General features: G+C 35.7%; 1 protein-coding gene across 1 annotated transcript; it reads right to left on the reverse strand.

Annotated features, from left to right (window-relative positions):
- Positions 1-25: 25 nt before the first annotated feature.
- LOC126610668 (casein kinase 1-like protein HD16) lies at positions 26-5900 on the reverse strand. Its single transcript, XM_050278773.1, has 16 exons — positions 5240-5900; positions 4027-4152; positions 3836-3909; positions 3675-3744; positions 3493-3548; positions 3312-3383; positions 2712-2806; positions 2565-2631; positions 2318-2447; positions 2003-2221; positions 1740-1882; positions 1388-1562; positions 1100-1190; positions 838-995; positions 494-682; positions 26-395 (listed from the first exon to the last, which is right to left on the reverse strand). Exons 1-16 carry the CDS (start codon positions 5639-5641, stop codon positions 336-338), a joined length of 2127 nt encoding a protein of 708 aa, XP_050134730.1. The 5' UTR covers positions 5642-5900; the 3' UTR covers positions 26-335.
- Positions 5901-15612: the final 9712 nt, after the last annotated feature.

Raw genomic sequence — 15612 nt, forward strand, 5'->3', positions numbered from 1 at the left:
TCAAGAGGCAAAAAATAAGACAATATTTTGTTACTTTGTTTGCAAGAAAACGCTCTTTTAATTTACCATTCACATCAACAAGACGCTGTTTCCACAGAGACTGACCAACTATAGGTTTCGTCAACAAGTTTCTATAATTACAATTAATTAGGGCTTCATGTCATCAAAAATTTCCCGGCAGAGGCCGTCGAGACTCCCCCCTTTCAGTCGGGGATGGAAAGGGCAATGCTTCGTTTCCTTCATCAATCCTTTGTCTTTGGAAGAATCGGGATGAGGCACAGCCCAACCGGAAACAATTTTGCAACGGTGTCCAAGATCCCAAATAGTCGGGCAGCTTATGAAACTGTTCGCCCGTAACAAATGGATGCAAGATAAAGGTTCTTTGCCCACTTCTCCTGTAATATTCGGATACGAGTTAATCCCATGTATTGAAATCTCATCGGTAAGGGAACGAAACAGAACCCTGACAATACTAGATGAAATTGTATGTTACCTTGACGTGCGTACTGGGAAATACAGAAGTACGAAGCGTCTCCTGTGTTTCGTCTTGAAGCTTCCTCTTTGGGATACTAAGAACAAAAGCAGCCTGATCACACGTTGCTGCAGTTGCTGTTATGCGATATCCACTGTCCCACCGCCTATGAATACCTTCGCTTGGATAAAGAAAATCTAGCTCAACAACCTGGAAAACAAAATATTGTCTGCTGTTAAATAATTAGTTCCATACATACAGGACACGTTGGCCAGAGAGGAAAAAAGAGTCGATGCTGCAGCGTTCACTTGCCCTTTAGGCTTCTCCAAATACTCAGAGAAATGTGTTCTTAGATCCAAGATTACCTGGTCTGTATAATTTGCACCACGAGACATAACAACTGCCCATCTACTTCCAGAAGTGGCCATTGCAGTAACATGGAAACCCTCCCTCCACTTTTTGTTAATCCACTTATATGGAAATGTATCGCTTACTTTGTATGACTGCTGCGTAAACGTTGTACCTGGACCCAAACAAGTGAAATCAGCAATAAAAGAAAGCGGCCATTTTTTAGATTAAAATGTTCATAAAATAGAACCCCAAATGAACTAGACTATTTAGACTAACCCTTGGACATTACTACTAATGAACTCCCATTGGTAGCTCCTGCCATCGCACTGATGTAATAGTTCTTATCCCACTGCTCCATTATCCATTCCTTTAAATGCATCCGGAAAAATTCATCATGAGATTAAACAAATATACATTTTGAAATATAAAACCAAATGCTACATACAAACAGTTACTGCCAGCATTCAAAAAATTGACAAAGTGGAAGAACCGCTTCTAGCAAAAGTAAGTCATTATGCCAGAGAAGACGATCAATTCTGGTCAATTGAAAGTACAAGTATGTACCTTGTGAAGAGAACATGGTGAGAGTTCGTAAACTTGGGAAGAAAAATTAGTCCCTGCATCCATAATTAAGGCCCACAAATTTTCATAAGAGGCCACACTGCTAATATATAACCCATCCTCGGTCCCTTTATCAATATGCTGAGCAAGCCTTGTATCAGCCACATTATAGTGATACCTAAAGAAACGGGAGAAAAAAGCTTTAAACAATATGGCACAAAAACGAGGAAGACAGCAATATAACTATCAAACCAGAAAGAAAGATACACATGGTAAAATCTGTTATATTATCATGAAGAGAAGTCCCAAAACCATCACTAAATAAGCAATAGGACTGCTTCAGTCATAGAAATACCTTTGCTTCATTGGTCTATGAGCATTATAAACACTAATCCACTGATTTGCTGGCATACCCATCCTAATCCTCTTCTTCGGTTGTTCATCATCTTCCTCCTCCATACTCAATCTTCCTCTTTTATGACCGACCAGATTAATAAGCTTCACAAATAAGAGAGATTTATATTAGATGCACTACTCATACCTATAAAATTTTTATGTAAATAAACTACTGCTCAAGGGTTAGCCATCATCAACAAAACAAGAGAAGATTATGCATACCTTCTGTGCACCCTCTGTGTTTATTGGCCTGATAGCAGGATTTGGACCAACAACGCCATCAAAGAGTGATATATATTTGGCATAATTTGGCTCTTCATCAAACTTCAAGTTCACCACATATTCCACAAATTGTCTAAACGGCTTTGGATTGAAGGAACACAACGTCTCTGGAGATGTTGCCATCTTCTTCTTGCAAACAAGAAACCCTTTATTGTCTCCCTGACAAGACCAACATATTATAATAAAATGAAATGCAAAAAAATTAATGCAAGCACGACAAAAATTTGAAGTCAAGCTAAGAAAGAAAGAACAAACCTGATATCCTTGCCAAGGCAGACGACCACGTAGAAGGAATACAAGGGTGTAAGCTAGAGACTCGAGATCATCTCTCCTACTACCCGTTCTACCTAAATGCGCATGCACGCTAGCGTAACGCACTGTTCCTCTGTAAAACCAGAAAACTTAAGGACTAAGTAGCAGAAAGTTTATTTTTATTTTTAAAAAGAAGCATATAAATGAATAAGGCAAACAAAACAACAAGATTGGAAAAAAATGCTTGTACCTGAAAACATCTGGCCTCTGGTCATACTCTACATGCTGACCACTTGTACTTTCTCGCCATCTAGTTGCTGATAAGATCAAAACAAGTTATATTATGATGATGATGACTCATTGACGACTACCATACTACTAAGCAGTCAAAAAGTACCTAGTCCAAGGTCAACTAGATACAACTTTTTCTCATCGGGAGTCCCAGGAGGACCAAGCAGAAAATTCTCAGGCTTTACATCTCCATGCACATACCTGAAAACAACATGGTAGGAGAGTTAAACCACAAATCCGGTGACTGTCTCACAAAACTACAACTACCCCTCAAAAAATTTCTACATCAAAAGTTTTAGTTATCAAATAGTAAGTTGTGCATTGGGAAATTTCCATACACTCCATTGATCTTATTGTCTAGACAAACTTTACATGCAACTACCTTCCTAATGTCCTAACTCTTAATTTTTCTAAAAAAATAAAATTGTATGTAGAGAAAACAAAATGTCCATTCCACATGGATTTGGATGGTCAAAGAACCTAAATGTGATATTAAGATACTAGATAAGAGAATCATAGGCTTACTATTTCACATCAATACTTCCCACGTATTAACATCATCTAAAGGAATACATTGCATAACCATAACAAAGTTCTTAGTTGTTTCATGGATATAGTAATGTTACAGACCAAACTAAACCACCAGAGAGAGAGAGAGAGAGATAGAGGAAGAACAAAAATGACAACTTGCTAAAGAAACTCTTACCCTCGAGAATGCATCTTCTCCAATATTGATATTGCTTCAATGGCAATGCATGCAACCATTTCAACAGACATTCTAAATTTTCAAAGATGACTAAATTACCAAACTGGAAATCATGAAAACCATAAAATAATAATTTAAGAAATTTGTTAATTTAAGAGTCACTTTTGTAATTGAAACTTACGTGTGAGAGTTATTATTCCAAACATCCCACAAGCTTGGGCCCAAGATATCCATAACCTGCAGCATGAAGGGTTTGGGAAATATTAAAAAACTAGTCCTGAACGAGTATATCATGCAACTATCAAAACATTATAATGTGGCTATCAATGTTCAAAACAAGTAAGCCAAAAGAAGACTGCATACCATGACATAATAGTCGCCTTGCTGGCCCTTGAAATGTACTCGTGGCACGCCATGGCTGCCTCCAAGAGTGCTGTAAAAGAAACACAAAGTAAATGATGGATTCAGAAATACTATTAAAAATTAAAAAACAGTACCAAAACCTGTGGTTGAGGCATTCTCACCTGTATATTTGCCACTCAGCTGGTGGTCCATAGCTACACCCTTTACTATTTTTATGCTCAAATTTCAATGCCACCTAAGATACAGAGGTAGCAAAATGTGTATATAAGGGAGAAGCAGAAAAGCAAGGTAAAAGGTAAAGACAGAATAACACTCAACAATCAGAAAATATTAAATGAACGACATTCTTCACCTCTAAAGCTCCTGGGCCAGTTCTCTCGTTCGTATTTATTACACGTCGACCAACATAGACTTGTCCGAAACCACCCTTACCCAGCTTTCTGTCCACTTTGTAAACAGGGGAACCACCAACCTGAACCTGCAGCAAACAAACATAGGAATTTCAATAACGATGGAACAATGTAGTGTGAAGATATTAAAGAAGGAAACAACTATGCAGGTTTTAACCAGAATTCCATCCAGAATTCCAGATGCCGCACTTGTTGGACTAAGCATGGTGGTTGCTTGTTCTCAATACATATTATCGCAAAATACATGTTGTACAATTCTCAGACTTACAGCTGTAACTACTACTCATCATTATTAGTAGTTTTAAAACAATAGATTATTATTATTAAAGATATATTATGGGAGAAACCTATAACTACCAGGACACAAGGACTCAGAGTGGTGATTGTAGAAAATGTAAATCAGGACATAAAAACAAAAGCTGCTTATACCTTATCCACCAACACATTTAGCAATACTAAAAGCAGCTCAAACAGTACACATGTAGCTATGTACTGTTCACAAAATATCACCATAACTGCATTCCAACTTTAACAAGAAACTTAATTTTTTTTCATCAGTCTCGGGTTTGAGACTTGGGAGCAGCCTCTCCATAAAATGGGGGTAAGGCTAGCCGACATTCACCTCTCTCAGACCCTGCGTAAAGCGGGAGCCTTGTGCACTGGGTACGACCTTTATTACTTATTTGTTCTAACGAGTTTTAGAAACAGGACCAACTTCTCTGATTCCAATCAAAGATTCTAGACAGGGTTAACAAGAGGTCAAATTCAGGGTTAACGAGTTTTATACCTGTGACAACAAATTCCCATAAACATACTACATAAATGGGCATGACCTACCACCAAAACTCTACATTTACATTAATCTGTTAATACAATTTTAGAAAAGCACTTCTTACAAAATCTCAATGACCTCAGACTTGAACCCAGTTGTAATTCCAAAATGGAAATCAAATAAAACCGAAAATCTTCACTTAAGCACAGCAGCAAACCCCAATGTCTCCATAATCCCCCATCCCGCAGACTATAAATACACCCAACAACTGCAGATGACCCACAATCGGCATTCATATTCAACAGCATTCAGTAAAGACTAAATATTTTTGTTACAAATTTAAAATTTTAATTAATTAAAATATAAAAACAAGACTAACGAACCTTCTCAGGAATTGGAGCAGTGCTTCCTTCGTCTTCACCGGCATTGGCCTTATCATTGCTCGGCGCAGCGCCGGCTGCTCCGCCGCCACTATCATAGTCATCCATTTTCTTCTCTCCCAATTTCTCCTTCTCTGCCTCAACGACTACGTTTTTCTCATCACCCACCACCACCACCTTCTCGCGATTCTGCTTCTCTTCTCTAACCTTATCACTCACGTTCTTGTTATTGAGATTACTCGGCACAGCTGCTGCTGCCGCCGCCGCCGCTCTCCTCCGCCTTGTTCTCGTGGCTATCGCCTCGCCGGCGTCGATCGGACTCGAAACCTTCTCCTGTTTCTGCTTCTTAGCTGCTTCCGCCTTTGCTCCTCGTCCCCTGCGTGCTCCGCCACGCGGTACCGGCATCTTTCATCGTCCGATTCTCATCCCCCGCGCAAACTTCACAAACGCGCCACCGCCGACCGACGACCAGCCGTAATGCGTCGAAAGAATGTGGAGTCTTGGGGTTCAATCCCCAATTTCCGAACCGCCAAGCTTCTGATCGCTCAAGAATTAGGGATTCGAGAAGATCGGTAAGACTCACAGAAGAGGGCTTCGACTAGTTACAGAGAGAGGAGAGAGGAGAGAGGAGAGAGAGGGGGAGACAATAGTCCGAAGGGATTATTAATTTATTTATAAAATTAAATATGTTTTAAAGGAAAATTAAAGGAAACAAAGTTGAATTTTGGAAAGTAATTAGATTTTATGTCCTTTTTTTCATGTCGGTGGATCGGGAACGTTGTTAAGGTGTGTAATTGACGGTGGGATCCGGGTTTTTTTATTTTTTGATTTATTTTGGAATTGGTGGGTAAATTTATGAAAAGGTGTTGATAGGTTGGGGATTTACTAAAATGACCTAAGTGCCCCTTGGCCGTTGCATCGGCTACCTGCGGCGTAGAAAGGGTGTCGTGTGGATTCATGTGACTGATTGAAGTGGTGTGATTTGATACTTGATTATTTTTGTGCCAATTGTTATGATTTTTTTTTAAGGGAATTTTAACGAAAACCACATTTTTACCTTTTTCTGATATTATTCGCAGCACTTTTATTTGTTATTTTTTTTTGTTAAAACTAAAGTTTTTTTAAACTTTTCGCTAGTTTTTTTTTTTTTAATAGAGTGTCTCATTCACTCTTTTTTACTTCTCACATATCAATTATTAATTTGAGTAAATTGTCGATTTGCCTTATAAATTTTCCCCTAACTTTTGATTTCCCCCATGAACTTTTCGATTGGAAAATTAAGGATTCAAACTAATTTTTTTAGCCAATTTGCCCCCTACCGTTAGTTTTTCAAACATTCCATCCATATTTCTGTTAAGTGAGACTATATTCATAACATGTGAGGATAGTTAAATCATTTCACTCTTAAAAATGATTAAAAAACTGAAAATAAATTTAAAAAAAAAACTTTCCCTCTATTTTTTCCCCTAATTTCTATCCTCAATTTTATTTTTCACTCATTCCTATGCATGAGAAATGACATATGATGTTATTGTCTTTAAAAGTATCTAAGTTAGTATTTTTCTTGAAGCATGTACTACCATTTTTATTTTCTCTAACAAATTAATAATTTGACAAATGCTCATGGTGTTAAATGTGCAAGAATGCAGTTGAAATATCCATCATTTGATTCTAGGTTGAGTTGTGCACTTTCTTCTCTTTTATAGTAATTAATTTATTATTTGAAAACATTGTACTTTGAGGAGGCAAGCAAAGATTTGTGGAACTGTGTGGGTATGATATGCTCTCTTTTTTTTTGTGATTTGGTTGGATACTATTGCTAGAAAATTGGAGGAATAGTTATGATTAGTGCAGTTAGCCGATCTTTGGAGTTTTGATGCTGGTGATTGGAGTAGTTTTTTTCTTTGACTTGTTGTAGTTTTTACTAGATGGCGGACATGTTAACTGCCGGAAACTATTTTTATAACTCTTCTACTAGTAAAGTCTTAATGTCTCTAAAATGAAGCACAACACGTAACATGCTTATATTAATGCACTGCTTTGGATACAATAACACCATCAGCATTTGTCAAATTATTAATTTGTTAAAGAAAATAAAAATGACAGTACATGCTTCAAGAAAAAGACTAACTTAGATACTTTTGAAGACAATAACACCATATGTCATTTCTGATGCATAAGAATGAGAGAAAAATAAAATTGAGGATAGGAATTAGAGGGAAAGTTTTTTTTTCTTAAATTTATTTTCAGTTTTTTAATCATTTTTAAGAGTGAAATGGCTTAACTACCCTCACATATTGTGCACATGGTCTCACTTAACAGAAATATGGATGGAATGTTTGAAAAACTAACGGTAGGGGGCAAATTGGCTAAAAAAAATTAGTTTGAGTCCTTAATTTTCCAATCGAAAAGTTCAGGGGGGAAATCGCAAAACTAGGTGAAAGTTTAGGGGGCAAATCGACAGTTTACTCTTATTAATTTATATCATTAATCTGTTGGAAATGTGCCCTAAAGCCAATCATGTGATGATACTTTACGGACATTTCACATGTTAAACTAATCCAGTTTAACATATAAAGGGCATACATTATTGTTTGAGCCGTCTCATATAAATGTTATATGCTTAAACAATAAAGTCCAAGGAATTTGTGATTGGGAGAATGTAATCTAATGAAGTTAGATTCTTGAGACCATTCTTTCGTAGACACATCCTAAACGTTCCTGATCATAGGATTGCCAATTGGGCATTGACAGTCCGTCAAGATCGGTACGTACTATGTCTTCTCTCAGGGAGAGTGATTAGTCTCTAGTCATTGGTGTGTGTGACATCAAGACAAGTACGGTAGGTGCTCAATAGAGAATGAGTTCACTGAACGCGATCAACGAAGAGTTCTCATATTCCATGTCACATGAGAACTCATGGTTGGGATAATGCAAAGTAGTCCTTTGACCTGAGGCATCATAGTTGTCTTGTGGTTAAGACCTTGATCTTTGATTATGTCAAAGTCATCCCACCAGGAGGGTGTCCACGGCATCGTTGGGGTCAAGCCGCTTAGCTATGGAGACAAGTGAATGCGCAACAAGGGATCTCTAACCTTCAAACCGTTTGAAGGAGAATACTCTCTGATATGATTTGAATCTCTGGCCAGAGTATGAATGAGATTTGGGAATGCGTTCCTAATCACATTCAAGGTAATCATATAAGCACAAGACACACATTGGATAGTAGACATGAGAAAATAAACTATCAAACCAAACAATGTGGTCAAGAGTATTAGATTAGAGAAGGACCGTATTGCATTTGTAATCCCAGACTGAATAGGTTCTCCACCTCTTCTGATTAGCTTGGGTAACCATGACATACGGCTAGGTGTCACTCATGGTTTGTGGAAGCCCTAAACGTGTGTAATCACTAAAGGGAGAATTGAAAATAGTTTCAATTCACAATCGATGTAAAATGGTTTTAATCGCCCACTACCTCGCTAAAAGGAACCTAATGGATCGTACACCGTGTAAGGTAGAGATGGACGAAATAAATGAAATGAGTAAGATTAATTGAATGGTTTAATTATTTATGGCAAGGATTAATTAATATGTTAATTAATCAAACGAATAAGTTCGTTAAAGACTACGGGATAGTTTTGGACCTTAAGGCCCAATGGGCTTCGAACGTCAAGCCCATTAACTTAAGTTGTATGACAATTTAATGAATAAAGATTCATTAAAGCCCAAAAGCCCAAAAATCCCTAAATGGCCAGCCATGATGAAATGAATTAGGGTTTTGGTTGTTTAGGTCACTTAAAGAAGTGACTATATAAATGATTTTATAGCCAAATATTCATTTAAGTGAAATAAGGGTTTATTTTTGGGGAAAATGGGTGAGAATTGTCTCTCCATTTTCTCTCTAAAGAGGCCAACACCTTGGAGGTGATTAGCTAGTCATCTAATCCTCCAAGGTCACTCATTCATCATCCAATCTCTCCTTGGTGTAGAGACTTAGAGGTTCTCAATTTTGGGAACTTGGAGAACCTATTCTTCCATCCAAATCCATGGATCTAAGAAGCAAGGAATGAAGGCCCTATCTCTTTGGGTGATTAGCCTTTGCTTATGCAAAGAGGAATCTACAAAGGTATTAATTTCAACTCACTTATTTTTGAGTTGATTATTGGTTCACCAATCTACTAGGCTTTGAATTTCATGGTCATGTTTTGTTTTTGAGTACATACAAGCATGATTCCGCCTTTTAATTGTTAATTGCATGCTATATGATGTTGCTCAAATGAACATGTTTTTTCAAAATAATTCCTTCAAGTGGTATCAGAGCCTAGGTCTAGTAGTTGGTGAATCCTTTTGTGTTTTGTAGTTCATAAGTTTGTGATTTAAAAGTTGTAATTGTTACAAGCTTTATTCTTGCTTCTTTGAAAGTAAATTTTGTTGGAAAATTTGCTATCTCAAATGTTGTAGATGTTGTTCATATGAGCATGAATATTGGAGCTAAAATTTGGTGCCATGCTTTTGGGAAAATTCGGCCAAAATCAAAGGGTGAAATTTTGGGTTCTTGTTTGACTTGTTAAAAGTGTTTTAATGTGTTCTTTGGAACCCCTAAGTACCCTAGTTTGGTTAGATGTTATTTCCCTTAAGTAAGAATGGTTTTGGAATGTTTTTGGGTGGAAAAAGTTCATGGAAAAATTTGGGTTTTTCATGGATGTTCTTCATTGTTCTTGATGTTCTTGCCAAGAACAAAAAGGTTTGGTGTTTTGATTCAAAGTTTTGAATTATTTCATAAAGTTTATGTGATATGTTTTTAAATGATTTATTATGTATTTAAAGTGTTAAATATTTGTATAAATGATGATTGAAATAATTGTGTTTGAATTATTTCAAAAACATATCTTATCTTACATACACTTGCATGTTTTTGACAAAACTCACAAATCAACACACACACCACTCTTATCCTCTCCCTAAAACAGGCCACTCCCTCAAAGGGAGTACTTTTGGGGCTTTTATGCAATTACATAAAGTTTTGATACTTTTGTGTATTTGCACTTTGGCCCAAAAGTTTACGTTTTTACGTTTAGGTCCAAAAACGCTAAAGGACAAATTGTTTTGATCCTTTAATGATGTTTTTGCATTATTAAAAGTTTGGGTTCTAGTTGTATTTACATGAAGTTGTGACTTTTGTGTATTATACAAAGTGACCCCAAAAGTTTTTGTTATTGCAATATGGCCCAAAAGTTGAGGTTAATTGCATGATGGCCCAAATAGGATGAGAACAAAATTGTTTTGTCTCTTTAAATGAGAATTGGATTTTCATTTTGTTTAGCTCCATTTAAATCAATCTTATGGATACAAAAACCAAATGAAAATGTTGCATTCATTAATTAGTTAAAGTGTTAATTAATTAAAGGGTGATTATGAACCTAAGCCTAATATAATTGAGCTATGTGAAAGGCGTTTCAAATTTGTTTGAACCATGGGAATGTGTAGATTAAATTTTGGTTGTAATTTGATTTGATCAAATGTTGTAAAAGGGCTTAAGCTCTTCTTTACTTTAAAGTAATTTGTTATATGCAAATGTTGTAATGAGCATAAGCTCACCTTTACTTTGAAGTACTTCTTTCTTGCTTTATACGATATGCATGAAAATGAAGTAGTTGGGTCCAACGCCCATAAGACAACACGCCTTAATGTGATTAAACGCGTAACTAAAATCAATCTTCATTCCTAGACTGAGGTTCAACACAAGGCTCGTGTTGAATCTAAACAAAGGTTCATAATCATCCTTAGGCCCTAAGACAACTATGTAGTCCATCAAATGAATGCAAAGTTTATGTTAGTAGTATCATATACTCTTGCTTTAAAAACCGTTTTAAAAGCATAGTGGGAGTATTATGTACAACTAAAACAATGAGATGGAACAATAGTTGTAATAGGACCAAAATAGTTTTAATAGAGATTAAAATGTATGTTTATATGTGATGAGACCTAAAACCCTCAACCAAACCAATATTAAGTTGATAAGCGAGAGATGTTTAGAATATCTCTTCGTGGCCTTCCACCGTGGTGGGATCCAATCGTTTATGACTTGTACACCGGCTTCACCCTATCATGGGGGAGTACACAGTGCATGCTTATACTCAGGAGGAATCCATATACATATGATGAGGTGAGTGTAGGCAACGAGGATAGCTATATATCGTATCATCGTGAGGCTATTCTTGAACCCCTTCACACACTAAGCATGGTGGGAAGAACTTAACTAAGTGCAATGGAACCAATATCATATCATTGTGAGGTTACATTCTCTAGAGGCCAAATAAGATGGGTACTTGCATGAGTTGCAAATGAGTAAGCGTACTCTCTCATTATTATTGTTGCTAGCCATATATCGTATCATCGTGAGGTGGGCTTGGTAATAGTGAGCCTCCCATAACCTACTAGGAGTTTCATCCAAAACTCTCGAATTCCTATGAGGGATATGGAATTTGCCAAAAATAGTGGGTGGTGCTATTTTGATTTAAAGACCCGAATCAAATGGCTTAAAATCAATCAATTTATATTCGTTATGTATTTGTTTACCAATATATTTGCAAACGCTATCCAACACTTGACAAAACCGAATGTTTTAGTTTCCGGACTTAGGTACCACAATCCCAAAGAATGTCTTAAAAGGATTGCATATGTATCTAAGTAGTCTCATCCTCACAATCTTCCTATTGATAATGTATCATTAGAAGAATATGTTAGAAAATGTCTATCATAAAGAGGACAACACTTTTAATGTCATAATTCTTCAATTACAATTTGTTGTATGAAGAAATAGGAGTTGCTTTGAACAACTCTTAGTCAATGCAAACACTTAGTGCTTGTTTCTTTGTTAAATGAACAAAGAACTTGAGAAGAAAGCACAAAGGCATGAACATTTAAATGTGCCATGATTCTTCATTTACAAATTGTTGTATGAAGAAATGAGAGTTGCCTTGTACAACTCTTGAAGGTTTGTAATTATGTTTAGAACATAATGGTTGGTTGACAAAAATAGTCCATTAACATGGACTTATGATGATTTTGAATCATTGAATGTTGAAGTGATAAACCACTTAAACGAGACGGAAACTAGGCAAGGACTTCACCTTTGTTTCCCTATCCTAATGGTTCACTAAGTTTATTGTAAACTATGTAGTGAACAATAAACCGCACTCTCTCCAAAATGTTTGATGTGTATAACACAATTGAAAAAGGTTTCAAGAGAGATAGTGGGAGTTTAGGGACCATGACTAATGTAGTCAAAGGTGAAAGTCAAATAAAGAAGATAAATAACTCCAAGGGAACAAACTTTCTTTATGAAAGGATGGACATTGGAAGGAGTATTTGCAAGAAATGTCTTGCAAGTGTCAAGGACACACCTTTCGAAGGTGTTGTAAATTGTTCTTGAATAGTTCAAAACAGTTGGTTCTTCTACTTGAATGCATGATTCTGTATTAGTGACTATGTTTTACAATCGTTGTAAAAGTGTGGCTAATAAGAAGTAGAAGATAAATGAGAGAAGAGAAAGTACTTCACATTCGAAACGTGAATCAAATGTAGATCTCTGCGAAAGCAGATGGTACTTACTTCCTCATATGAACTACCAAAGAAATTGGAAAAACATAGATTGTCTTTGTATTCCAATTTTAAGGAACTAAATTCAGTCACTATGTGAAATGGATAAATGTTTTGTTTGACAAAACAATGTTCTTTATTAATCAATGATTGGATTATGGTAATCTAATTAATTATCTCTATAGTAGAGATAATATGGTGGTGTTAACTGTTTAGAAAATAATGATGCTTAAAACCCAAAAGGTTGCAAGGTAGTGACTAATCCCAACTAAAGTTGTGATACCTCTAAAAACATAAGTTATGAGTTGGTGAAAGATGGATGCTTTGGATCGTTAGATCCGGATCCAATACCTTCTTGTTAAAATTGTATAGAGGCAAAATGTTTGAATCTTTATTCTTTTGGAAAGAAGAAAGAATCACAAAGTTGTTGAGATTAATTCACTTAAATGTTAGTGGCACTTGTCCACAAACATAATATTACTCATGTTGAATTACATTCACCGAAAATCACTCTCGGTTGGACTATAGTTTATTTTGAATAAACACAAGTCCGAATACTTTGCAAAATGTTTCAAAGAATTCAAGTAATGTAAGTTGATGAGTAAGACGTCTAAAGTATTTACCTCCTTAGATTTGATCCAAGGAAAGGTAACACTTTAGATGAGTTTCCTTGAAAGATATCAAGGAAAATAGCATCATAAGATAATGTATTTCTCCATTAGGAGAAGAACGAACTTGAATAAGATTTAGTTCGTTAGATGTTATCTATTACCCATATATAGGATATATACTTCTAAAAACAATATGATTGTCAATGAGAAGATCTTCCAATATTTTCATGACTCCATAAGATGTAGTTGGAAAAGAAAGACAAATCTTAAGCATGTTAAAGATTTGGGGTTGTGTGCTAACAAGCAATATTTGTTTGATAATAATCTTGTAGGATATCCTTAAAATAACTTTTGGATATCGCTTCTATAAACCAACTAACAAATGTTGTTTTGTTGGATAGTTCATTGTAATTCTACAATGTGATTTGCCTAAAAGCAAATGAACGAGAGATAGAACTCAAAGAATGGGTTCTTTGAGAGACAAGAAAGTAATCAACAAATATAACAACCTAGTTCCTATACCACAAGCTCCAAGGTAGTCGATAAGGATTTAAAAACCGTCTCAGTTGAATGGTTTTGAACTTTATGACTATGTCATAGAGTTGCACCTCTTAATTCGAAAGAAATAAGAATGAAAATCCTTATGACTACATTGAGTGCATATACGATATATACTCAAGGAAATGGTAAAGTACCATTTGACTCGAAATAATGAAACCTTCATAGCTAATTGGTAGCTTAAGGTGACTACAATCAAAGAGAATGGTTAACTTTAAAGGAACCATTTTTGACGTAGTCTTAGTTTCAATTAATTCGAAGATTGTTAGCTACAACTAAATGGTGATTCAATGTTTTGACATAATATGGGTTTCCGAAACCATTATTAAGATAGTCTTGATAATATATGTCTAAAACTATGAATCACAAGACATGAAAGTTGTAGAGATCCATCCATCATGGATCTTAGCAAGTTAGTGGGAGCTATTTGCATTTTATGAGAAAAATGATCAAATCGTTTGATTTCTCATAAAGATGTAAATGAATCTTTTGTTTACTAGTTTTACAAAAGATTAGTGGGAGTTAATCATGTTCCTAAAAATTTAAATATATATGATATATTAATTTTGGAAATGAAAAGAATACTTCTTCGTTAAAGTTATGACTTTAATACATTATATGAAGATAGAATGTATATGGGAGATATAGTCTATATACATGGGATGGAAATCTATAATGATATATTTCATGATATAATTGGATTATATCAATCCCTAATAATAGACAATGGATGCTAGGAAGTTTCTCATATGATGATAAACTTCAATTAGAAGGATGACTCTAGTAAGACTAGCAAGTTGCCCTTCTCAAAGGGAACGTGCCCCTTTGACTCCCAAAGAAATAATGCGTAAATAGAATGCTTTATGCATACGCAGAAAGGTGATTTATGTATTTCATATTGTATGAAAAACATTGATATGAGTTGTACCTAGAACGGTACAAGATGATATCAGTGCAAGCCCAGGATCAGAACCATGGCAACTGTCAAGTGAGTCCTTAAGTATTTAAGAAATACTAAAGGATAAATTCCTCAAAGATCGAGGAAGAATCAAAGTAACGTAATGGAAGCGTAAATGTATTAGATTATGAATCTAATCCATCATTGGATGTTTCTTCATTATGAATGAAGAGATAAACAGATATCTCTTTATTATGACTAAAGAGATATTTGGATGGAAACATTAAAGTAATGACTTTAGTGTGTTCCATTATGAATGCAAGATATATTGCCATATAGAAGTTTACAACAATGTTGTTTGGATGGGAAAGTTCATTTATGAACTCTCTATTCGGTTCCAACCAGAAAGTGTATGACACTAATGGGGCGATAGCTCAAGCCTGGGAATCAAGGTCTCATCAAGATCCGAACACAAATGAGAGACTGAACCACATGATTGAGAATCATGTATAATGGTGACGTCGTTATTCTCAAGGTTGCTTCTGTGGATAACACATATAGATATCCACTGTCTAGGCCTACTATTCAGCCATTTATGAAATGACTACAGAAGAGATATCATCATTGATGATCAAGCTGATTGGCTCTAGTGCAAGTGGGAGATTGTTGGAAATGTGCCCTAAAGCCAATCATGTGATGATACT

Source organism: Malus sylvestris, chromosome 17 (genome assembly GCF_916048215.2).
Source record: "Malus sylvestris chromosome 17, drMalSylv7.2, whole genome shotgun sequence".
NCBI classification, from domain to species: domain Eukaryota; kingdom Viridiplantae; phylum Streptophyta; class Magnoliopsida; order Rosales; family Rosaceae; genus Malus; species Malus sylvestris.

Coding starts and splice junctions, on each gene's coding strand:
- LOC126610668 (XM_050278773.1), bottom strand. CDS start 5,641: ATGCCGGTACCGCGTGGCGGAGCACGCAGGGGACGAGGAGCAAAGGCG. Junction 1,563..1,739: donor CATAGACCAATGAAGCAAAG/GTATTTCTATGA, acceptor CCGTTTCTTTAG/GTATCACTATAATGTGGCTG. Junction 396..493: donor TTCCCAGTACGCACGTCAAG/GTAACATACAAT, acceptor CGAATATTACAG/GAGAAGTGGGCAAAGAACCT.